Here is a 25,464-nt window from a genome sequence, read left to right as displayed (position 1 = left end):
GAACAGTTTGCAAGCCGACTTGAATTCACTGCCATTCTTCACATTTTGTGATTGTGACACAGAATCCAGTTCAGCTTCAGTCAAATCCCCCACAACCTTCCCTAGATCTCTGATGCATGGCCCACATGCACATATGCATAATTAAAAAGAAAAAAAAAAATTAAAAATCGGGTCCCTGCTTGTCAGAAAATTGCCACTGTCTCCCTTTTGGCAGGGCCTGCCAGTGCGCTGCCATATGCTCATGGGTGCATTGCTGAGGGCTGCACTACCATTTTAACACGATTTTGTGTATCTCATCTCGCCACTGCATTTACACACAGAGAAAGCTTATTGACTGTTCACCACGATTCTGAGGTGCCACCATCTTTTGACGTTACAAAAACGTGCCCGAAAGTCAAATTACATATAAGCACATCGTAAGACACAGGCATCACACACGCGTGCGTAAGACTTCTGTAGAGCATGTGCGCTTTTCTCAACAGTCTCAAGAAGCAGAAGACAGCGAGAACACGCTAAAAAATCCCTGGCGGACCCGAAACGCGGCAGCAGCACCTCCCTCAGTAGCTCAGGGTGCTGCCAACAAGCCGTAAGCCTGCGCCGCAGGAGCCGAGGCAGCCGGGCGGTGGCACAGGGCGGTGGCAGAGGGGCAGTGCCAGTGCTGCTCTGCTCGTGTGCGGGCAGCGCTGGGCAGCGGAGGGGAGCGGTGACAGCGGTGACAGCGGTGACAGCGGTGTGTGCCCTGACGGCTCGGGGGGCCCGGGGCCTGACCGTCCTTTGTGCGGGGACACCGGGCTGTCCGGGAGCGTTCCGGCCGCCGGGAGCCCCGCCGGAACGGGCACGGAGCAGCCGCGGCGGGGAGGGACGATGCCGCTGAAGCCGCTCTCTCCGGGGCGGCAACTGCGGCCCTGCCCGGCCCGGCTGCCTCAGCCCGGGGCGCGGCCGTGCCCGGCGGGCGGGGCTCGCCCCGCCGCGAACAAAGCGGCCCCGCCCAGCAGCGCCGCCGCCATCTGTCCCTCCCTGCCTCCGTTGCTCCCGCCCCCGCGGCGGGGCGGCCCCGACCCGCCCCTTTCGCTTCCCACGGAGGCGCAGAGGGCCCGGGGGCGCCGCCGGGCGGGCAGCGGTGCGGGCGGGCACCGAGCGGAGCGGCAGCGGCACCAGCACCAGCCAGACCCCGGCCCCGGCCCCGGGCCGGTCCCGCCCGCCGCGCAGCCGCGCCCGCCGCCATCTTCCCCTCCCGCCCCGCCGGTGCCGGCGCGAACGGGCCGCGAGGCCCCGCAGGTGAGCGGCGGGACCCAGGGCGGGGGCCGGGGGCCCGGCGGGGCTGCGGGCGGGGCTGCGGCGGGAGGTGGGTGGTGGTGGTGGTGCTGCCCGCCGGGGCTGCGCGGGGCCGCCGCCGCTTCCCCCGCGAGGGGCGCATCGCCCCGGCTGCCGGCGCCGCCCGAGCGCCGCCGCCCCTTTGTTGTGCCCCGGGCCGGGCGGCGCGGCCGGGGCCCGGCGGGTGTGCCCTGTGCCCGGGCCGGCCGCGGGAGCCGCGCCGGGGCCGTGCGGCCCTGCCCGCCCCGGTGCTGAGCTCACGTTCCCGAAATGCTGATGCGGGCTCGGCGCGGCGCCGGTTCGCCGGGGCGGCTGCTCCGAGCCCGGCGGAGCTGGATTTTGGGTGGAATCCTGCGTGAAGAGGAAGAACGCGTTGGAGCAAGTGAGGGTATCGCTGTCAAAATGCGTTCGTTCTTAGTTTCTGGAAGTTGTTTGAGCTTTTTATATTTTTTTTTTCCTGCCTTCTGTTTTCACTCTAACGTGAAGTATTGCATAATTTAATGTCACCTTTTTGTCATTCGCGGTGCGGAGTGCGCTGGGTGAGGCGTGTGCATGTGGGAACAGGGACTGATGGGTGCCGAGGGCTCTGCGGTCACCTCCGGAGTGATCCAGGATTACCGGGTGGCTCTGGAGCAACAGCTGATCTAAGCAGGGTAGCAAAATGGATTACGAGAGGGCAAGCCAGTGAAAAATCCGTGTGAGGCAGGAAAGGCGGGTGTGTAAGAGGACACCGATTTGCTGTGTACTGGGGTAGGAAAGGTCTCAGTCGCAGAGTTCAGCAGTGCAAAGTTTGGCGAAGGGTTTCTATGAGGGCTTAATATGCTCAATGCAGTTCATTTGAGAAAATGGATTGTGCCATCTTAGGGTGAAATGGGTGTCAGCGAGGGCACTGATTGCTGCGGGAATCAATTGTGATAACAAAATCTGGCCTATAGTGTTGTTTGTTTGTTTTCTGTAAATTCCTTTGATATAGCGGAACTGGAAGATGATTGAGGGCACATCAGAAATGGAGCCAGTAGGGACTCACCGGGCCCCGAGTCCCCCGTGGGCTCTGTGTGGGCCGAACTCCGGAGTGGCCTCTGGGCAGGCACAAGAGTCCTATGTAAGTGGCTGTGGGATGGATTAAAAGGTGAAATAACTTAATGTAAAATAACCAGCTTTTTAAATATGTATGACTTGCTCCCATTCGGGATTCCTGTGACATGGCTCAGCAGGATGCTGAGGTGATGGGTAACGCATCGCAGCTGTCAGTGAAGTCAGCGAACCAAGGCTCCTAATTTGGCTTCACGTCTCACTTTAATAAATGTGTCACTGCTCTCACAGTATGAGGCTTAAAATTTGAACTACAATATTTTTTCTTGTATTTGAGAGTAGTTAGAGATTTTATATTCCTTGGCTAGTTTTCCAAATGTATATTGTATACTACTGGCAAGTGATCTATTTTAATTAGTAAATAACATAGGAATAATGCTTATTGTAGAATTTCACTATTGACTTGTTCAGAAATATTAAACTTTACTTTAAATTTTCATTATGTGAATGCATATGAATTTTAAATCTTTGCCAAGGAAGGTAACTAAAAGAGAAAAAGTATTTATTACTGGTTTAGATGCTTCTAGTTTAAAAACATTTTCCTGAAATAGTATATTTTAATGTATAAGTGGATATAAATGTGTTTTAATTTTTTTTAAGAATTGTTTTCTATGCTTACAATAGCATGAGGGGATTCTTGCTGTTGGCCTATTCTTAAAACATGAGTAAGAGCAGAACAAGACTGAAGCCTCTCTCTGAAGTATTTAGCAATAGGTGGTCTTGTGTTCCAAAGAGCATTTTTAAAGGGTGTCTTGTCCATTGAAGCTACAGAGAAAGGATGTGCCAGGTTTGTGGCAAGAAGTTTTCTGTTTTTCTTGATGTAGGAAAACAAATTTAAATACAGAACAAGGGGGAGCGAAGAGGAGAAAGAAAGAGGGAGGACAGGTGTGGAGAAGTGTTTTACCAAGACTGGATAGCATAAAAAGGTTGCAGCAGAAATATAGTTGGTAGAAGGCACCTGAAATATTAAGGTCTAATTCTCACTTGCTTGCATTTATACCTCAAGCTAATGCTGTGCCTCAGTCATTCTTGAGTATTAGTGCTTGAGCTGATCAGATTGTGACGTTATGTGCCATATGTGCTGGCAGAAAGCAATACAGTGTGATGGACCAAAGATGCAGCTTGAGCTCTAATCTTGAGTTTCCCTGCTGTTCTTTGCTTTTTAATTATTATTATTTTTATTTATACACATACAGACATACCACTGAATGTCAGAAAACCTGGTAGATTTCATAGAGGGTGATGTGTAAGCCTATGTATATTTATGATTTCATGATAGTGTTAGAAGGCTGCTTATTACTCTGACAGCATAATGCTTACAGGAGAAGCCTGAGCTCATCAGCCTAAAAAACATCAATTATGTGAAAATCTTCTCTAGTGGGTTTACTGTTCTTTTCTAGCTATTTGTGTTGCTCTGACACTAAATGCACACTAAACATTTTCATAATACTGTTAACGTATGAGCTTATCCATGTACTTCAACTCTGTTTCAGGAGTTCAGTATCCAAACTAGGTCTGGGTATTGTATTACATTTTTCTTTACAGTACCCAGAAGTGCTGTTACTTGTATCAAATATGGAGGGTGCAGTCATTCTTTGAATTGGTCTATGTAAATGAAATTAAATGTTAGAATTGTTAAAGGCTTTATGTTCAGGACAAGCCTGTTATTTTAGAAATCTAAAAAGGAAAGTAGAGGACGACTGCTTGCAGATGCTTAAGAGTACACCTACATTAAGTAAAATCTAGCAAGTACTAAGTTTTATGCTCAGTACCAGTACAATATATGAATGATTAATTTTAAGACAAGCTTGAAGCTGTGTGGGGTGGCTTCCTATTTCAACTTGAATCCAGTTGAAAAGAAGGCTGGACTTGGTGTACCTTTCTTCAAAGGGAGTCTTAGTCTGATTTTTTTTTCTAGTAGTTTTGTGATGGGTAGTATCAGTATATCTTTGCCTAAGTTTTACTTTGTCTTTTGTCAAGGAGGTTCATTTAGTTTATGTAAAAACCACTGGTGCCATTAGAGCATAATAAAAGAGAAATGCAGATGCTTCAGGTGAGGTTGTGAATTAAGATGTCAATACTAAACTGCTGATTAATTTGTGTTGATTTCTCCCCCTGCCCCCCTTCAGTGTATAAGGGTAGGGTTAAATTTTTCTCTGGGACCAAAAATCCATATCCAATTGCCAAAGGGGGAAGATGAAATATTGCTGAAATGTAAGGAAGAAAGGACCTTTCTACAAGTTCTGAATTTGGATTTGTGGGTCCAGCTTTCTTTCTGGCAGCAAAGCTTTCTGCAAGCCAGACTTTAATTTTTCCCTCTGACTTTACTAGTCAGGAGTGTGCTTGTGGTCTCTGGGTGTGTCTTTCATGAGACCCATCAAAATACTTGGTGATTGGAGTCTTCTGTGACTAAAATGAGAATTAGACCCAGCCATTTTAAGAAGTTAGGCCATTTCATCTGGCACAACTAGGTCTCTGTTGTTCCAAAATAAACTATGCTGCTATCATCAAGTGCTTTGCTCTTCAAGTGTTCTGGCAAAAATTTACGTGGAAAAAAGTTGTCATAGAACTGTGAGAAAGATGAAATATTGGGAGTCTAGACAATAATGCAAAAAAACCATGTTATTAATGCCTAAGTTTTTGTATCCTTTCAAGTTCACTAGCAGTGGTTTATGGTGATCACTGGGAAGTTTCACTGGAGTATTTGTCTCTTCCCCTCCTCTTCGGTAAATAATTCATTTCATGTGAATACTCTGAGTGTTCTATTTGGTTTATTCAAACTTATCCAGTTTCTCTGTGTCCTTCCCTAATATGAGATTGATAACTAGCTGATTAAGTTCAGTTTTCTAGGATTGAAGTATCTGAAGTCTGTCTTGGGAGCTGCATTGCCCACAGCTGGTTATCTTTGAGCATCCTAGTTGCTAGATTTCTGCATAACTGAATGATTGCATGAGGGAATTGAGAAATACTTTTATTTTCCCCTTTGTAAGAGGAAGAAGCTGGGAACTAGAACCTGTTGCTGTAGACATCTTGCTCTGTGTGGTCATCTCCCTTTGTTTTTTGGATCACTGATACTCGTTTACAGAAGATCAGCTTAGGAGCTACAACTATAAAGTCTTTTTGAAGTTTGAAAAAGGAAGTTCAGCAGCTTCTACTTTAAGTCAGACTTAAGTACCCAGGCGAGATTCAGCCAGAGGCAGAATTTAATTTAGGTTTCCTAAGAGGAGTACATGCTACAGCTCATATCCTTTGAGGAATTATGTTGCGAAGGAGCTCGGACCTTGTACCTCTGGGAGCTTTAAACGAGGTGGCTGCTGGCTGCCAGGGCCCCTGCTGCATCATCCTGCTTTTCCTTTCTGCTGGCTGGACAGCTCCTTAGACCCCTGAGCCACCTGATGGGAGTTGGTGGAAAAGCGAAGGCAGTGAGGAAGCGAGGAGTGCTAGGGAAGGGCCAGGAAGGGCAGCTGGAGGCAGGTGAGTGAAGGAGTTGGCAGCCAGCGGGCAGGCTGTCTCAGGCCTCTTGGGTTTGCAGCTTTAGATGCTTCATGAAAGGTGTAGACAGAAATAGGCATCCTTATGAAGGAAGAATGAGAGCCCTGGCTTAATTGCAATATGCTGCTTGAAAATAAAAGTAGGGAGGGAAGGCAGTTTTAATGGCAGTGCCTTTTGCATGTGTTAGAATGCGAGATCTGTAGATAATGACGTGGTAACTGACTCGTATGCTCTTTGAACTGCGCTGCTTGCATTTCAGAAAGGAAAATTTTACATACTGCAGACTTGGTAAGCACAATATTTTCACACTGCAAGAGGATTGATTTCTTGTTAGATTTGTTGATATGGGCCCTATATATGCATAGGGCAGAAATAAAAAAGTTGCAGATGCAATGTTAGGTCTTAATTATGGCTTCATAGTCAACCTTTTAAAATCAATTAATCAATCTTGTAATTTAATTTTTGTAACACTACTACATTCTGTTCCATAAAACTGTATTTTTGTTTTTGTTAGTAGCCAACATTTGTTAATCAAGCATAAAGTAAGATACTGATCATAGCTCCAATTCTTTCCTTTTAGGCTGCCATCATGACGGCTGAAGAAACAGTGAACGTTAAAGAAGCTGAAATAATTAAGCTAATACTTGATTTTTTGAACTCAAGGAAACTTCATATCAGTATGCTGGCACTTGAGAAAGAAAGTGGGGTCATTAATGGCTTGTTTTCAGATGATATGCTCTTTCTAAGGTAGGACTTCTTTTTCTGGTGCTTAAATACCACGTATATGAAAGCAGAGTTGGACTGTGGTTCAGTGGGCAGCCCTGTGCCACTCAGTGGGAGATCTTAACTTATGCCCCATGCTGCTTCCTCCTGATCCCATTCTGTGGACCAACCCTGGAATATGTTCCAGCTCTTAAGTTAGTGGCACCCTTCTATGAACCACTTGGACTAAGTGACTGGGCATCAGCAGCATACACTGAGTTAGAATTTTTTGGTTGCTTGTTCATTCATTTTAACTTGGTTATTTTTCTGGCACACCAATGAATTTAATTTGGAAGGAGTCTTAACAAGTGCCAGTGTTAGTGCAGGATAAGCTGGGGAAAGACCATAAGCAGGAATAGTAAGGGAAAGCAAGAGCTGTTTATCTGTGGTGTGTTATCAGCTTACCAGGTCATGTGGACCTGAATATGTAGTTTATTGACTACTAAAATATTTTTACAGTGTTCTAGTGCTAAGATCAATGATGAGTGGTTTCCAAAGCTTTTCCCCAAAAATATTTTCTGCATTTCAGAATAATACCTAGATTTATCTTAAGTTTAACAATGTGAAAGGAGTATCTTTTGTCATCAAGGCATGAGAGTTGGTGCAATTTACCATTCAGGATATTGCCCTCGATATTTTTAAAAATAATCAGTGTAGATGCACACTAGTTTTCAGCATTGCTGTCCTGTAATTCATGCCAAAGGTACATAGTAATTTTGTTGAAGCATGAGAATATAATCTATCCAGCTGTTCTTAAAACATTTAAAAATACATTTTATCACTGAGCGAAACTTCTCACCTGGCTTCCCTTCTCGATTAAAATTATGAACATTGGACTAAAATGAAATGAAAGAATTACAGAAAGATGGAAGTTACTAATGCAATTTGTTCGTTTCATTCTTAGCTCAGCTGGAGAAACTCATCCCTTCCTTGTAGGTCTGGGCCTTTTATAGAGAGCTCTGTGTGTGATATGAGGGTATGAACTGAACTGATCTTGGAGTTGGAGCTCTTGTGCTGGCATCGCTCCTGCCAGGCTGTTCCTCTTACACAGTTAATAGGGGAGCTCTGTGTTTGCCCACTCCCTTCATAAAATAGGCCCAGCAGTATTTATACAATTCAAATTGACCAATTTTTAAGTTCTGTTCCATTCTTTGAGATGTATTCATTGAATCAATATCTTTATTTAAGTTCTACAAGTAAGATTCTTTTTTTTTAAGTAAGATTTACAGGTAAAGCAGGACCATTTTGTCCTTTTTGATGTGCCTTTAAACATAATTCATATTTGTCCTTCTAGTACACAGCTATTTTTAAAAAATATTGAGAAGATTTTGCTCTTGCTATGTCACATCAGGCAGTCATCTTGGTGTCTCTGCACAGCATTAGCTTTTCAAAGCAGGTTGATCACTTATGTATTTAAATTACTGTTTTGTATTTAAATGAGCTTCTTACTTGAAAAAAGTTGTTCTTGTCTGTTGAAATTCAAGGAATGATCCTTTCTTTTACTAGGCAATTGATTCTTGATGGTCAGTGGGATGAGGTTCTTCAATTCATTCAGCCTCTTGAATGTATGGAAAAATTCGACAAGAAAAGGTAAAATAGAACGTATGTCAGAGTTCAGTTTTTTGAGTTGTGGAAAATGCGTGAATTTCTAACTATTGTCAATAAAAACAGCAGTTTTAAATTTTCCACCTTACTTTTGAGGTTACTTTTTCTAACCTGTGTACTCTTCACAAGGTTTGTGCATGCGTTTTTAAACTTGAACTTAAAGTACGTGCACACAATCTGTAATGAGGTGTCATTGGCCAACAAGAAATATGGTTCAGGTTGTACTGGCTTTTAATAGATGGCTGCTCTGTCATATTTCTATTTAAGAAAAAAGTACTTTTGCTACACTTTTCACACTAGCCTTCCAATATTTTTAATAGAACACCTCTGAAAGCAATAATGGAAAAAGGCATTTCCTGTTAAAAAATAATCTTGTGGTTACGAATTTGTTAAAATTTGAGATCAGAGTTCCTTGTCGTGGCAGTTTCTATGCCTCATTCAAAAATTTGCTGTGAAGTACCCTGCATGTCTCTTAAATTAAGTTTACCTACAAGAGCAAGATGTACAGTATTTAACTTCTCACCTGCAGATTTCGATACATTATAATGAAGCAGAAGTTCTTGGAAGCCTTATGTGTAAACAATGCGATGTCAGCAGAAGATGAACCTCAGCATGTAAGAATTGTCTCTGGGTTGGGAAGTTTTCTTGTTGTCAGGAAGTTTCCAGGGATATTCTGATTAAAGGCAGAGCAGAAGCTCCCAGCATTAAATGCACAAATTTTAGGTGTTACTGAATGGTTTCGTAAGCACTGGAAAAAATAATCGGTGTCCTTTGGAAGTGAATGTGGCTCCCAGGTCTCAAAGAGAATTGTATATAAAAGGGTTGCTTGAAACTTTGGAACATAGATCAGTGACCATATGCTGTGTTTGTGGTCCTGATCTCAGATTTACTTTAGGCCATTATGCTAAAGTACCAGACTTTTTCCTTTTTTTTCTCTCTCTCTTTTTTACCCCCCAAAATTATTCTGGAGCAAGCCTCAGAACTGAAGAAAATTATTTTCATAATGTGGGCCAGGTAAAGGATTCCAATTTGAATGAATGTTAAACTTAATTTCTGTTGCTTTTGGAGAGAAAGGTCAGAGTAGGTTTGTTTGTTTTGGTTTGGGGTTTTTTTTTGAGAGAGCAGATGTGTTCACAAAGGACTCTTTCAGTTAAATGTGCCAACAGAAGGAGCTGTGGACTTAAGTTTTTAATATGGAAAGAGGCATTAACTCAAACTGGCAAAGAAGGTTAGCAGATTGTGAAATTAGTTATAGTTTCTCATTTGTTTTGAGGATGCAGTAATACCAAATTTCTAACACTAAAATGTTATTAAATTAAAAATGAAAAGTGCCAGTAGCTTTAAGGTAATCGATTTTGTTTTCCAAACGGAATTGATTTTGATCCTCTGTCCCATTACATGTACATTGTGCTGCAGGGTTTTCTCTTGACAGCACAGAGAAAGTTAAAACTCCATCTTTATAGTTGTAAATGGAAAGTGTCTATTCCTTTAATCACTCAATCTGTATACTGTTACCAGACAGCAGTAGAGGGGAAAAAATCATATTAATGTTCCTTATTTTGTTACCAAATGGGTTGGCATGTTGTGGATGAAAGGCTGCTGTCCTGAAGTATCTAGGTAACATGGATAAGTGAGGGGGTTTATCTTTTTAAAAAATCTTTGCAACCAAAAAAAGTGCCAAGTTTTGTGTATATAACGTGGTTCTTTACTATCAACAGGCTTTGTAATAAAGCCCTTGATATTAGAGGTCTTATCTTTTGAGAACTCTTTGAATAGTTCTAACATCTTTGATTGAGAAGCAGAATCTCAGTATAAAAGCTGACTCAAAGTTGCTAATCACTGGAAACTAGAGCAGTCTACAAGCCTTTTATAATGTATGCCAGTAGCTTCTCACAGAAATAAAAAAGGGGAAAATAAGTCAGCTGGCTTTGAGAATGGAAGTAACCTTCTGTGCTTCAATAGGATTGTAACTGTTCAGCTACAGATTTAAAATTTAAGTCCATGTCAAACCTGTGGTGACATGAATATGCTCCATAAATCTGTAGGAAGTGGGACTGGATGGGTTTTTTTAGGAAGTCAAAGCGTCTAGGAATTTGTCTCTGTTTTAACTGCATTTGCATCAGCAATTTCAGACCCTGTATTGTATGACTTTTTAATTAAAATATAACCAGTAATAGTAATAAATGAACTGGAGCAGGGAAACTCTGCTACTGCCAGTTCAGCTGTTTCGTTGTGGAAACACACCCTGCAAAGGGCTCTGCTGATGTTGGTGTTTCTGTAGCTGGAGTTCACCATGCGGGAGGCAGTGCAGTGCCTGCACGCGCTGGAGGAGTATTGTCCCTCCAAGGAAGACTACAGCAAACTCTGCCTGCTGCTCACACTGCCCCGCCTGACCAACCACGCCGAGTTCAAGGACTGGAATCCCAGCACCGCCCGGGTCCACTGCTTTGAGGAAGCCTGTGTGATGGTGGCGGAGTTCATCCCAGCCGACAGGAAGCTGAGCGAGGCCGGCTTCAAAGCGAGCAACAACCGCTTGTTCCAGCTTGTCATGAAGGGATTGCTTTATGAATGCTGTGTGGAATTCTGTCAGAGTAAAGCAACAGGAGAAGAAATCACAGAGAGTGAAGTGTTGCTGGGCATCGATCTCTTGTGTGGCAATGGGTGCGATGACTTGGACCTTAGCTTATTATCGTGGCTGCAGAACCTGCCAGCTACCGTGTTTTCTTGTGCTTTTGAACAAAAGATGCTTAATATTCACGTTGATAAACTCCTCAAGCCTACAAAAGCTGCGTATGCTGATCTTTTGACACCCCTCATCAGCAAACTTTCTCCTTACCCGTCGTCCCCCATGAGAAGGCCTCAGTCAGCAGACGCTTACATGACCCGCTCCTTAAACCCTGCCTTGGACGGGCTGTCCTGCGGATTAACAAACCACGATAAGCGGGTCACAGACCTCGGCACCAAAACCTCTCCAATGTCCCACTCCTTTGCTAATTTTCATTACCCTGGAGTACAGAACCTCAGCAGGAGCCTCATGCTTGAGAATACCGAGTGTCACAGCATTTTTGAGGAGTCACCTGAGCGGTAAGTGTAACTAGAGCTCTGTTTTTCCCTTGGCTTCTGTTGTTGATAGGAGTGTGTTCTTACTGGCACTGTAACTCTGAACATAATTGTAACATTGAAATATAGTCTGGTTGTTTGATTTCTGTTGTAAGTAAAACTGTCCAAGGTGGTTTCTTCCTTGTGCTTTTATGATTTGAGTAGATTTCCATATTTGGTTTTGGGCTGTATAGATTCAGTCTGGACTTTAAGTTGAAATCCTAGCACAGAGCACCAGTATGCTCTGAGTACATCAGAGAGTCTAACTAAGATTTATGTTTAGTATCACTGAATTCTTTCATTCCACATAAATAAACAGAGACAGTGGAATAGCTGTAACTCCCGTCATCTTTCTCCTTTCCATCCTTGTGTCTCTGTAAATTTTAGTCCTGACATCTTAAATAATTAGTTATACTTGCAAAATTTGCATATCCCAGTGAAGTCAGTGGAAATGATAATATGCTCTCATTGTAGCATTCCTGTATCACTTAAAATGTTACAATGGTATTTCAGCTTAAATATTTAATATTTTCTAAACCAAATCGAAGTCAGATGAATGTATTATGCTTTTTGTATTGGACTTAGATGCTATTAAATAAGTTCTTGATTGCAGTGTGGATTGCAAAACTGTCTTCTTTAACAATTGCATCAAAGTTTTGTGCTTTTTTTACCTTCTGAGAGAAATTTCCTGGTAACTAGGAGATGTGGTACTTGTCAGTTGAGAGTTTAACATCATGTTTTTGCCTGGCCTTTGTTTTGATCAGCAGTTCTGCCCCTTTCTAACTGTTAAATCCATGCTTCTCTAGAGAGCAGCTGCCAGGTGTTTTTAGAGGAGCAGATGGGTAGCTAGCCCTGCACTAGGGTGCAGTGGCCAGCAGGAGACACTTTCAGAGCTGGGGTGGTCAGTGCTGACTGCAGCTGGTGTCTGTTAGTTTTGCCTTGCAGCAATATTCTGTGTATTGTGTCATGGTAAAGAGCAGCTGTAATTAAACTCAATAAAAAGGGACCAAACACTATCAAACTGATGTCAGTTCACCAATGATGATGGAAATACTTACAGTAATGTGTATTTTAATATTTATCTTAATGCTTAACTTGAAAGGACATATTTTGTTTGATTAAAATCTTTGGGTTTACCAGCCTCTTCACAAATGGAGTTTTTGTGGATAGCTGTTGTGGAAGTATCCCTGGTGTTGCATTTTTACAAAGTGTACCTCCTGATTATACTAATCAATTGTGAATCCTCCAATTTAACTGATGTGTATAAAACCTTAACATCTGTGTGTGTAGCCCAGGGTTCAATGTTAAAACTGATTCCTGAGAGGACTTTGCTTCCCTTTTCAGTATTAAGAGTACTAGAATAATTCTGTACAAATAGTGTTATCCTGTGGGCTAAATAAGGTGGTGAATTGCTGCAGTTCTTCTTTATGTAGGCCTTACATGATGTTAAATGAAGTTTATCATTTTTAACGTGTTTATTTCATTAATAATTCTAACCTTCAAGGGATATATTAGGTTATAGGGCCAGACCCATAGTTTTCAAGAAGGTATCACATTTCTCAGAAGAAAATCCAACTTCAGATCAAGTGTCCAACTGAAATGGCAACATTTGCAAGGGTGGGAGCTGAGCTTTACGTAAATATGGCCTTTGCTTCCTCTTGCACATGACAGAAATATGATATTTCTCTTCTTACAAGTTGTGTTCATCAAGAAATTGCCTTTCACTCAGCTGAGCTACTTTTGTTGTTGTACAGAGGTGCCCAAAAAGTTTAAAATAACTTCATTATGAGCTTTGTTCCAAGTCACTGGCTATGTGTGTTCTGCACATTTACTGATGGCCAAACCATTTTGGAAAGAGTGCCATGCAGAAATACTGAAAGTACAGGAATAATAAAACTGATACAAACAATTTTCTGTCTTGCACTTTCGGGAGTGTTCAAGCTGATGGATGTTAAACATAGTTTAAGTTTAGATTGCTAATGGTAATTAAAGTCACATAGTATATGAGATATATTTTATGCACATAATTGCTTTGAAAATGGGAGATCTCAAATAACTTGTTAGTTAAAAGCTATGTAATTCGAGTGTAGGGATGGAAAATAGGGAGTTTGCATATGTCATGGTGGTAAGGCTTTCTGGAAAATGCAGGGAAAAAGCACAATGGCTGTGCTTTTTTGTTTGTTGGGAGTTTCATTTTTAGTGTAACCCCTCACAAATGGCATCTTCTTCCAAAGCAGTTGTTGTGTGTTATATGTGACTTAAATAGTTTGCACACTGTTGTCATCAGATTTTACTCTAGAATGTTATCTTTCTCTACTTGATTTTTCTACTCTTAATTTTTCTCAGTTAAGCTTCTCTTCTTTTCCATGTTGCTGCGAGAAGTGATACTCCTGTGGAGCAACAGCGTCCCATCGGCAGTGAGGCTTTGTGCCAAGGTTCAGCTCCAGAAAATGAACCCCTCAATGCAGCACAGAGTCAGGGATCAGCCAAACCAGAGAAAAATGAGGTAGTGGATGTTTGTTTAAAAATAATGAGGCCCTTTGAGCTCAGTTCTGATCGCTTCATAATGATTTGCCTTTGTGTGGAGAACTTCATGCATGACAATGGCTTGCTTTGAGTCTTTGTTTTTACTATAGTAAAAATACCATATTGCATCTTGTGTAAGAAACTCCTTTTTTTATTCTCCCCCCCACACACACATTGTATGGAGTTCTGCTGTTATCTGAGTTTGTAATGCAGCTGATGAGTCTGCCTTGTCACGTCGGCAGTGGAGCTAAACTTGGCTCCCCTGAAGGACCTGGAGTGCTTCTCTGCTGCAACAGTGTTTTGTACTCACCTCAGGAGGGAGGGAAGAGCAGATGCAGAATTTGTAGGAGAGAATGAGGACAGGAGATGCTGTGGTGAAGATGTTGGCCAGCCTATTACACACAAGTAGAAAAGAATGTAGTACCCAGTCCAGCTTCACCTTGTTTTGGTTTCCCACATCATAGCGGGAAGAAATTGTAAGAAATAATTTCTGTATAAAAAATTAATTTACGTTTCTTTTCATTGCTTTATTTTTGCAGTGTTCCTGTAGAGATTGATTTAGAAACCAGAGTTTATAGATTAGAGCTTCTGGGCAACATATTTTAGGTTTGCATGTTAGTTTGGGTAGTAGTGGCATGGAATCTGAAAGATCAAAGGATTGAATCCAATTGTAATGAACAAGTATCAGTCATGGAAAGAAATATTGACAAGAATGTACCTGTTGGCTCGAAGGATTATAACCCAGAGACTGGGGAACAGTTCACAAATTTCAAATATGTTGAATAAATGCTTTCTAGATGTCTGGTGACTCCTTTGGGGTTTCTGAACTGCAAGTATTCACCATGGGAAACCTAAGGTGATAAATACTTTGCAGGTACAACAACACTAGAAAATCCATTATAAATCAGAAAATTGTGTCAGAGAACAAAAAATCATACTGCAAGTGTTGTTAATTAGAGGAAATGCAAAGGCTCACAGTTAAAAGGACAGATCATGCATGAATTGTCTGAACTAATGTAGAGTTATCAGGATGTCCTTATACAACCTAAATTCATAGATGACAAAGCTGTCACTTTTGAAAACAAAAAACCCAGCAAGGTTTTTTTTCTTTTACTATTTTTTCCCCTATTACTTTTCTAAATACACAGGTAAGGGTTTTTTTAGAAAATGTAGGGCAGTTCTGTGTGGATAATCTGGCCTTGGACTAAAGTGCTTTTGGTTTTCTTTTTGTCTGTTTTTATCTTGCCCTCAGCTGTTGGCATTTGGAACTAGTGACACAGAAAATGAGGATTGGGGAATGCAGGAGGCAGCAAGTCCTGGGCAGCTGGCAGTGTGGGAGCTAAGGACAGAATGTAAAGGAGAGGGGACCAGGAGAAAGCAAGTTCAGGTGTTTGTGTTTGACCCAGAAAGTACAGAATTTTTAAGTTAGAACAGAGCACCAATTTCAAAAGTAAGATGTAATGCTTGGATAGACCACTTGAGAATTGGCTACTGGGAGAGGGAGATTGGCTCTGCAGACTGATGGCAGGGAGGTGTCAGTGTGGCAGAAAATACTAAATTTGTAATGAAAGTGTGACTTGGAATTTGGAATGTAGCTTATGTTGTTTTCTGATTTTTATTTTCAGTTTTAAATCATTCATTTGTTTTGATCTTAAGTAATACTTTGGAATTTTTGTGGGAAAGAGCAGTCTCCTTCAGAATTACGGCAGAACTGCTTCAACCATGAATAGCATAGGCTGGCAGTGGTTGATTTTTTTAATATGTAAATTATGTCTGGTTTTAAGAAAGAATTAAATCATTACTCCTTGGAGGAGAATCTCCTGGCCTTTTGATGCCTGTGTTGAAATAATGAATCAGAAAGAAAATATTTAGGTTAAATACCAAAATTAACTGTTTAATTTTCATGGGTGATTCTCGTTTCTTTTTAGCTTCGTGATTCAACAGAGCAGTTTCAGGAATATTACAGACAAAGACTACGTTACCAGCAGCACTTAGAACAGAAGGAACAGCAGCGACAGTTGTACCAGCAAATGTTGTTAGAAGGAGGAGTGAATCAAGAAGATGGAGCTGACCAGCAACAGAATCTCACTGAACAGTTTCTTAACAGGTTGAGGGTGTTTGTTGATTCTCCTTCTACCCACTCATATCTCTTCTTAAGTCCTCATAATAACCTGGTTTGATGGTCTTTTTTTTTTTATCTCTTGTCTTTTGTTATTAGATCTATCCAGAAACTAGGAGAATTAAATATGGGTATGGACAACCTTGGAAATGATGTGCAAGCACTTAGCCAGCAATGTAATGGGAGCAAAGGGAATGCATCTACCAATCCAGCCAGTAACTTCACATCACCCCCCTCGGATGGTGGTCAGAGGATAGCAACTGACAGCCCCAGTGTTAATACAAGCACTCCTCGAAAGTGTGGACCAGCCAATCAGATACCCTTTCCTGAAGAGTCACCTGTACAGGGGATCCAAAGGTAATTTATCTGAGAGCAGGGCAGAGATTGGGAACTGAATTTCCTCTGTTAACTAAATGGTCGTGCTGACCCGAAAGAAACAGTCATTTTTCCACCTCTGTGTGTGTGTTTGTGTGTATGCATATATACATATATACATATGTATGTTATGGAATGAAAAATTTTTAACTTGCCTTCACTTGTTCAGTGCTTGGAGTTGCTGCACAAAGAGCAGCCCTCGTAAAAACAATAGTTTAATGGTAGTGAATGAGACACACATAACACTTGTCCTCAGTCTGTTCTGAGAATGATTGACTGAGACTGTAACTTTAGTCCAGAAAGCACATACCAACAAATCTGTCTTTGCTCTTGTTTTTTTGTCTTGTTGTGAATTTAAACTCTTCACCAAATCACAGCAGTGTGTCGGAACATGCTGTCATTCAGCCGCAGTTGGAAGAGTCTTTGGGGAATTTAGCGAGGACAAGAGGTGATGAGGTGAGTTTTCTTATTGTTTACAATTTGTGTTATCAAAAGATTTGGTATTTAATCCTGAGTATGTGACATCTCTTAGTGTTAATAGGAATGAATGTTGGTTAGTGCAGTACCTGCAGAATCACAGAAACGTTGACGTTGGAAGGAACATCTGGAGACTGAATCCAAACCCACTGCTCAAAAGAGGGTTAGTGGGAGCAGGTTGCTTGGGTTTTGAGTCTCTCTAAGGATGGAGGATGTTCCACAACCTTTGTGGACTACCTCATTTCCATGTCTGACCGCCCTCGTACTGTTTTTAAACAGACAAAAAAATGTTGAAGTGGAATTTGCTATATATTATTTTTGTCCATTGCCTCCTGTCCTTTCACTGGGTGCCACTGGGACGAGTCTTGCTCCATCTTTACTCCTCCCATCACATATTTATATACACTGGTGAGATGTACACAGTCACACTCTGAAAAGCCCTGTTGACCTCAAGGCCAAACAGTGCCAGCTCTCTCAGCTTCTCCTTGTACAACAGAGGTTCCAGTGGGATGTCATTTACAACCATTGTTTTGTATTTTCCAAGTTGAAACTTTGATTGTTGGACTCCACTCAGTGTGGTTTGAAAAGCCAGGGAAATAGTTAGCAGGGAAACAACCACAATACATTCCAAAGTTCCTGCATCAGATACATAAAAATCATAATCTTAGAAAGGTGGTGATGAGGTCACCAGGAGGATGATGTAATTAAACTTAATATAATTTAATGATAACTGTTATATATGGGGTGAAAATCTGATTCTGTTTAGTATTATATTTGTTTTAGAAACTGTGTTTATGACTTGGACTGTTTTCAGTAAAAATGCAGCTTTGTTCCCCTTGCAAGTTTCACACAGATCAAATGTGTTTACACAAAAATGAAGTGTAGTATAGTGCATCTGAAATGGGCGGTTTAGAAGAACAAAAAATGGGTGGAAGTCTGGAGGGAGAATGAGAAATGATAATCTAATGTTAGCTGTAAAAGTGAGTTGAAGAAAAGAACTTGTCTGAGTATGCTCTTGGACCTGGAGCAGACATTGTTTTGCAAATCTGTACTCTGAATAGTTCAGCCTGGTATGATGCTACTTATTAATGCTTTGGTTCAGTAGCTTTGCTTTACTCCACAAAGCAGTCACATCCACTTGTAAATGTCCAGTTTTACACTGAAGAACCTAATTTGACTGTTACCCTTCTACAGGATGACAAATCAAAAAAGCAGTTCATTTGCATTAATACTCTAGAAGACACCCAAGCTGTCAGAGCTGTAGCCTTTCATCCCAGTGGGAGTTTATATGCTGTTGGCTCCAACTCGAAAACTTTGAGAGTTTGTGCCTATCCAGAAGTAATTGACCCAAGGTAAGAAAGCTTCTGCAATCATTTCTGTATCATAACCCTTCTTTCTCCTCATACCTGTACTTTCCATACCTTTATTTTATTGTCATAAATAGAGCACTGCTCTCCTTGGAAACCTGAACTGCCAAACAAAATTAGATGATCTGCTGAAGCATTTGTATATTTGTGGGCTACTTGTTTGTTCTCTTTCATTACTGGCAAGATGCACTGCCACGATATCACATAAAAAGGGTTGGATTTGCCTCAGCAGGTGGGCTTTTCTGTGTTTACTGTGATGGCTTCTTGTTTTGATATTCCAGCTGTAACAGTGGGAGAAAGCATGTGTCACTTCCCAAGCCAGCACAAGTTGGGCTTCACGAGATGCAGTTTCTGTCAGGAGGACAGACTTAACAGTTGAGAAAGCAGTATCTTCTCAAAGTTTTAGAGCAAAACTTGCCAGAGCCTTTCTAGTGGCCCATTATTACTATAAACATTCTTTTATAGGTATACTGGTTCCTACCTTACTGTCAGTAAGGTAGACTTTGAAGTTTCATTCCAAAGTATTTATTGGCAATGTATGACACAACAACATAAAAAAAAAGACTTCTCTGATACCCAGTGCAAAGCCAACTTGCTGAGCTTGAAGCCCAGACAGCTTCCTCTTGACTGGTAAACAGTGCAAAGTGTTTGCAGTGGAATGGGTGCTGCTTTATGGAGTAACTGTGATCTGATCCTGCACAGCTGCTTGTTGAGACCACTGGGAAGGGTTAGAGGGACTCTGCAGCCTTGGTCTCTAGTTGCAGTGCACCACCTGATGTGACAAGTGACATGCTGCATCTGGACATGAAAGGAATACTGACATTTCCTTAATTCTGAACTTGTAATTCTTCCTCTTTACTGTTGTCTTTGACTGTGCTTACAGTTTGCCTAAAATCATGGGATGTCAGCAGAGAGATTAAATTATCTTCTAGATACTCTAATCCTTGTAACAACATGAGTCCAGACATGCATTCCAAATTATTTGTGCTTTTTGAAAAGCTACAATTGTGTAGAACAGCTGTTCTTAGAAGCCTTTTTAAAGTTGTTTAAATTGTCCTTCAAACCAATGTATGATTCAGGACAGGTTGGTTTGGACTTGTTTTGGGTTTTTTTCCTTTCTCTAAAGGTATAATAGTAGTATGGGGTTTTTCCCTACATATTTGAGATTAAACACTGATAGATACACATTACAGATCTGCAGATGTCGCTTAGATAATTCCAGTGCTTCCATGCAGTGGATTGGCAACATGTGGTCTCTGAGCTGGGTAATGGCTCCTGTGTCCTGACAGAGTCAGTGATTGTCAGCTCTTAGCAGGTGATGGATCCAGACTCGGAGTGCAAGATAAGGCATTAGGTCACTTAGGAAGCTGTGGAGTGTGCTAAGTGATCCTGACTCATGGATTTCCTCTCTGGCAACAAAATAAAATGAGCTTCCATGTAGTGTTGAGTATTCTTTATTAAAGCCATGTTTATCTCCAGAGTTTTTCAACAGACTTGGGTGATTGTCTTCTGTCTTTTCTCTTGCCTCTTCAGGTATTTATAGTATGGTTTCTGAATTTTTTCAGTAGTGATTTAATTTGTTGAATTTCTGTTGTTGATGTTACTGGAGTGAACATTGATGGAAGTGGATACTGCAGTACTTTATCCTAAGCACTTCTTCCTGCTATGAGAGCAGAGAAAGAACATTGTAGGAAGGTAATTGATTGAACTCAAGGCAGTGTACATCAGTGGGACTGTTGCTTTTACTTCAACCACGTGTAAAGCTGATGTGGTGTTAGAAATAAGAATGTATGGTGTGTTTAGATGGTGTGAAGATTCTTGCACTGACGTAGAATGGGGTGTGTGTGTCTTTCTGGCACAGGCTGCTGTATTCAATTTTCTAGTAGAGACGTGAAGCTCTTAGAGTCACTTTATTCAACAAAGAATATCCAATGTACAGCTCATGATGAACATCAATGAGTTTTTCTTTTGTTGTATGTTTTTCGGTTATTTTTATTTAATGGCCAAAAAGGAGACAGTTCTTGACTTAGGGCAACATTTTTCTTTGTCATATCAGGCAGGGACAACAGAAGCATTTTTGTGATCCTTTAACCACTTTAAGTGCTTGATGTCCCACTTATTCTGACAGCAAGAATGGCGTAGATAACAACTCTTTGGATAAAACAGGAGGCTTCAGTTTTTATTGTTGCAGTACGAGTAGGCACAACAACAGCCCCAAACACAATTATATGGAACCTGCTATATGGCTTATAATTAAGCTGTCATACCAAACACAGCCCTCAGTTCGGGGTTAAGTCTGCTGAGTGGGAAGCTGGAAGAGAAACACCTTCCCATGCACATACACAGAGGTTGCACAGGCTCCTGCTTTCTTCTTTTTTCAGGAATTTTCATTTGTCCAATCTGCAGATAGTTGAGTTCCAGAGCCAGCCTTTAGCCATGCCAGCTGTGCTGGTGTTACCACAGACAGTGTGTGCATTATGAATTTTCTTGGCCTGCTGTTGCTTAATTGAACTCAAGGGTATTCAAAAGTGACTATAGAATCAAGATGTTGGAGTATGAAAGATGTAAAGAAAAATCACACCACTTTGGGACTCTGGGGATAAGGTTTCATTGTACTATAGCTAGTAATTACTGTATTTTATCTGTATCAACCCCCAACAGATGAATGGACTGCCTAAGTCCTTTTTGCATGTTTAATCACAAATAAAGATGAGGAAAAACTGAGAAAATGAGATGGAGATGATCCTTTTCTCTTAGTTTACATCTATATGTTTCAATGCAAGCACTCATGAATTTCATGTTACTCAAAATAATAAAAAACAGTGTTTTCATTTTAAAACACTTTGTTTTCCTTAGAAATAAAAGGATATCTGATGTTTTGTTTTGTTTGTTTGTTTGTTTGTTTTACCAGTGCTTATAATACTCCTAAACAACCTGTAGTTCGCTTCAAAAGGAATAAGCATCATAAAGGATCAATCTACTGTGTGGCCTGGAGTCCCTGTGGACAGCTGTTAGCTACTGGTTCTAATGACAAATATGTGAAAGTACTGCCTTTTAATGCAGAAACTTGTAATGCAACAGGTACTGTGTGTCCGTACTTAAAGAGTTTATTTTCAATTATTTGTCCATTATTTAAACTTTAGTAAGTGAAATATTGTGTTCTATAGAAAGTGCACAGCAATATTTGTACCTGGTAGCATACCCAGCCTTGCCTAAAGTATTCTGCTTTATCACTGTAGCTGCTTTAAAAGGTGCAGCACTAACAAACAAAGTATGCCTTATTTTGTCCCTCGATTTTTAAATGATTTTAGGACCAGATTTGGAATTCAGCATGCACGATGGGACAATCAGGGACCTCGCTTTCATGGAAGGCCCAGAAAGTGGTGGTGCTATTTTAATAAGTGCTGGAGCAGGGGACTGCAATATTTACACAACAGATTGTCAGCGAGGACAAGGCCTGCATGCCCTGAGCGGGCACACTGGTATGTGTATTGTGGCTTCTCTCACACTTCCTAAGCCTGTACGAGGTTCTAATAAAGTTGTTGGGTTGTTTTGGGGTTGTTTTTTGAATTCTTTGTCTTCTTCTTTCTAGCAAGATTTTTTTTTTCCTCTCCAGATTGCTCTTGGGGTATTCTGAGGGTGTGGTGGGGAGTGTTTGTTTTTACATATGTTGGCTGTTAATTTAATGGATAGAGCACACACCTCGTTCCAGAGGAGATGCAGAGCTGGGTATTGCCTTACACTGGTGTGTTAGATTAGATCATGCAACATGCAGCTTTCCCACAGGATAGTTGAATCTGTGAAAGCAAAAACATAATCTGAACTGTGGTGTTTCAGTGTTTGATTAATGATGGTTAATCAAACTAAGAAGTCTTCTTGTTCACAGGTCATATTTTAGCACTTTATACATGGAGTGGCTGGATGATTGCATCTGGATCCCAAGACAAGACTGTAAGATTTTGGGATTTGAGAGTGCCAAGCTGTGTTCGTGTTGTGGGAACAACGTTTCATGGAACAGGCAAGAGTTGCTCTCATGCTTCTGAACATTCTTGCATAAAAATAGACTTTGAAGAGTCAAGGTAATATAGGCAGAATGTAAGGGGGAGGTTTGCCACACGCTGGAGGCTTGGCTTTAAAAGAAAGAAGCTGTGAGGAATCTTTACCTGTGTTTTGTGTGTTTGTTTTTAAAGTAACATTTCCTTTCAGAAGTTGAGTAGTGTTTCTACCTGTAACTTCCAAACAGACACTGCCAAGTACGTTCAGATAAAACGTGATAACTGAAATTCTTGAGACATTAGGGCCAGGGTGAATGAATTCCTTGCAGTATTCCACATTATTACATAAAGAGTGACTTTGTTTCCTGTGATGGAACAGACACTTTTTCTCAGTGAGGCTCCAATAGTGTCTTTGCTACAATTCCAGTGTGACCTGGCTGCAGAGTTTTCAGTGCCAGAACACAAAAATGTTGTTATTCTAAGGTAACAGTAGCTGTGTATGGTCACCTTAAATTTAAGGCCAGCATTCAGTATTCTTTTGCAGTGTATATTCTAGTTTAAAAGAAGTCGGCCATTTGCACAGGTGCACAGAACTGTAAGGTGTGACCGTGTGGGTTTTCCTCCCCCTGCAGGCAGTGCTGTAGCCTCAGTAGCTGTTGATCCCAGCGGGCGGCTGCTGGCCACAGGCCAGGAGGACTCGAGCTGCATGCTGTACGACATCCGGGGGGGCCGCATGGTGCAGAGCTACCACCCCCACTCCAGCGACGTCCGCTCCGTCCGCTTCTCCCCGGGGGCTCACTACCTGCTCACCGGCTCCTACGATATGAAGATCAAGGTGACAGACTTGCAAGGTAAAGAGCTGCAAAGGATCACAGGCTCCTTTTCCATTTGGTGCTTTTAATGTTGAAGTCGAGATCTTAGTTCAGAGATCAGGTTTTACGTTAAAAGGGGAGAAAAACGGTAGAGCTTTGAAGGGTTTGACGTGTATATGTGTGACTGTGTCTGTTGGCAATTGGCTCGTTGTGTTGCTAAAAGTGCAACCTAAATCTTGTTTGGGGATGACGGTCTCTGTACAGTAAAAAAAATTAACACTGTTGCCTAGTGAGATGGCCATTGCTTTCAGGTAGCATTCATAAAATTGACACTTTTTTAAAAAAAGTATATAATTTTTATTTTTATTGGAAAGAGTTAAGAAGAGAGAAGATGTTGGGTATATCTAATTGAACTTGATTTTCTTGGGCCATTAAATTTTAATCACCTTTTGTGAAAACAAGGTCTGCCTTTTTAAGTTGTACTGTGTCCAGTAACACGTGAAAACTGAAACACTGGGGCCTGTATTATGCTGTGTGTATGTGAAAGGGGGGGTGTGTGTCATGTTCTTCATAAGACAAAATACACACGTGAGCTTCACTAAACAACCAGGTAAGAAAAACCCACCAAAAAAAGTGCAAAAAACAAGAGCTGGGGTATAAATTCATGAAATGACTAATGATTTCTGTTCCTCTGCCACAGGGGACCTCACGAAGCAGCTTCCTCTGATGGTGGTAGGAGAGCACAAGGACAAAGTTATCCAGTGCAGATGGCACACACAAGATCTTTCCTTCTTGTCGTCATCTGCAGACAGGACTGTAACGCTTTGGACCTACAATGGTTAGAGTGCAAACAAAGGCAACCTATGCAGCTAAAGCACAGACACCTGAGACTACAGAACTGTCCAAACAAGTAATAATAATGAGGCATTGAGAGCAGCAGTTGAGCAGGAGAGTGTCTTATCAAGAAGAGGGGCACTTGTCACTGATTTTTCTGGTTTCTAGGAGGTCTTGGTGTTTTTAGTATATTCTTTTGCAGTGCTTCCAGTCTTCCATGTTGAACTCATGCTGCTGTGACCTATTGTAGTCTTGTTGCCAAAGTCTATGAGGAGAACTCTTACGTTGTTGATGTGCACTCAGAATAACATGAATGATGTGTTTACAGTTTGGTATTAATTGCATTCCTTGGTCTTTGCCTCGATGAGAATTTTGTATAGAACTTAAGTTGAACAACACTTTAATCAAGTCTGTATGTAACTAGTTACACACACACACACACACACGTAAAACTTCCACTTTTTTCAGGTTTATTGTATTCATCACTCCTCAACAAGAGATCAAACTTCATAACATCTCCACAATTTCAATGTTTTTAGTAAAAACATCTGAACTTTAAAGGCTGGCTAGGCAGTAACCACATCTTGGTTATGGTCCATTATATAGTGTGGGGTTTTTTCTTTCTTTTCATTTAACCTGGGAAAAATGTTGCTGTTTTTACTACATGACATTGTTTTGAACAAGCTAACATGTTGGAGGGGGAAAAAGTAAAATATTGACTTTTTTCAGTAGAAACATGTAATATTTTACTTTTTGAATGCAACAGAATACCTCTGTGTATAACGTACTGTAGAAAAGAGTGGATTGGCAGCAGTTGTCACAGTGAGCTTAATGGCTATCAATTTTTCAAATAAAAGGGATACCATTAATGCTATAATAGAAACCAGCATGGCTTAAAATGCTATGTCTGCATGATAATTTAAGAATTGTTTAAATTCCCAGTTCAGAAGCTTATCTGAATTTTATTTCTTGCACTGTTTATGTATGGGAAACTGCAGTTTTACTTCTACAAAACTTTAGATTCTAATGTTTATGTATTGTTATATTTTCATATTGTACAGTTCCTTTTACTTTTTAAAATATAAACCTTAAACTTTTGGTTATTTATTTATTTGAACTGCAGTTAAGTTTTGGATTCTCTTGGTTACTAAATTATATGTGCACTGTAGCAAGCATTTTTAACTATTGTATAAAAGTGGAAAGGTAAATATAGAAGTGTATCTGTGCTATAATCTCAATAAAGACCTCCAACACCTGCATCCATTTTGTCTGTTATTTTGGATTCTTAGTTCATAATTATTTGATGCAAATAATCTGTGATACAGAGTTAGACATATGACTTAATAGGCCAGAACTGTAAAATACTCAAGAGTTTTGATACTGCTTCCCTCTATCTGAATTTTCAGTGTGATAATAATACAGCTGACAGATCTTGTTTATTTTTCTGTATTTGATACATAATGCTGCTTTGGAGGAAAAGAGTGTTCCTCTAGTTGTTTAGCTGTAGATAAAGCTGGCAGACTTCTCTTAGTTAGTACCACAACTCTGTAAATACTGTCTTCCTGACAATTTTATTCCAGCTCGGGTCTTTACAG

At 41.1% G+C, this 25,464-nt stretch overlaps 1 protein-coding gene across 2 annotated transcripts; it reads left to right on the top strand.

Moving 5' to 3' along the window:
- Nucleotides 1-1,117: 1,117 nt before the first annotated feature.
- WDR47 (WD repeat domain 47) lies at nucleotides 1,118-25,128 on the top strand. 2 transcript variants are annotated; one of them, XM_050307096.1, is made up of 16 exons: nucleotides 1,260-1,278; nucleotides 2,288-2,416; nucleotides 6,479-6,645; nucleotides 8,167-8,250; nucleotides 8,795-8,879; nucleotides 10,547-11,349; nucleotides 13,747-13,870; nucleotides 15,819-15,997; nucleotides 16,109-16,366; nucleotides 16,762-16,840; nucleotides 18,056-18,213; nucleotides 21,140-21,309; nucleotides 21,540-21,710; nucleotides 22,115-22,246; nucleotides 22,856-23,074; nucleotides 23,736-25,128. In XM_050307096.1, exons 2-16 carry the CDS (start codon nucleotides 2,300-2,302, stop codon nucleotides 23,876-23,878), a joined length of 2,889 nt encoding a protein of 962 aa, XP_050163053.1. In that variant the 5' UTR covers nucleotides 1,260-1,278; nucleotides 2,288-2,299; the 3' UTR covers nucleotides 23,879-25,128. The 2 variants fall into 2 exon arrangements, with proteins under 2 accessions (XP_050163054.1, XP_050163053.1); XM_050307097.1 differs by lacking the exon at nucleotides 2,288-2,416 and having other exon boundaries at nucleotides 1,118-1,278.
- Nucleotides 25,129-25,464: the final 336 nt, after the last annotated feature.

Source organism: Myiozetetes cayanensis, unplaced genomic scaffold (assembly GCF_022539395.1).
Source record: "Myiozetetes cayanensis isolate MyiCay16 unplaced genomic scaffold, myiCay2020 scf12, whole genome shotgun sequence".
Taxonomy (NCBI): Eukaryota; Metazoa; Chordata; class Aves; order Passeriformes; family Tyrannidae; genus Myiozetetes; species Myiozetetes cayanensis.
The sequence above is the reverse complement of the archived record's forward strand: the minus strand, read 5'-3'. Positions and strand labels throughout refer to the sequence as shown.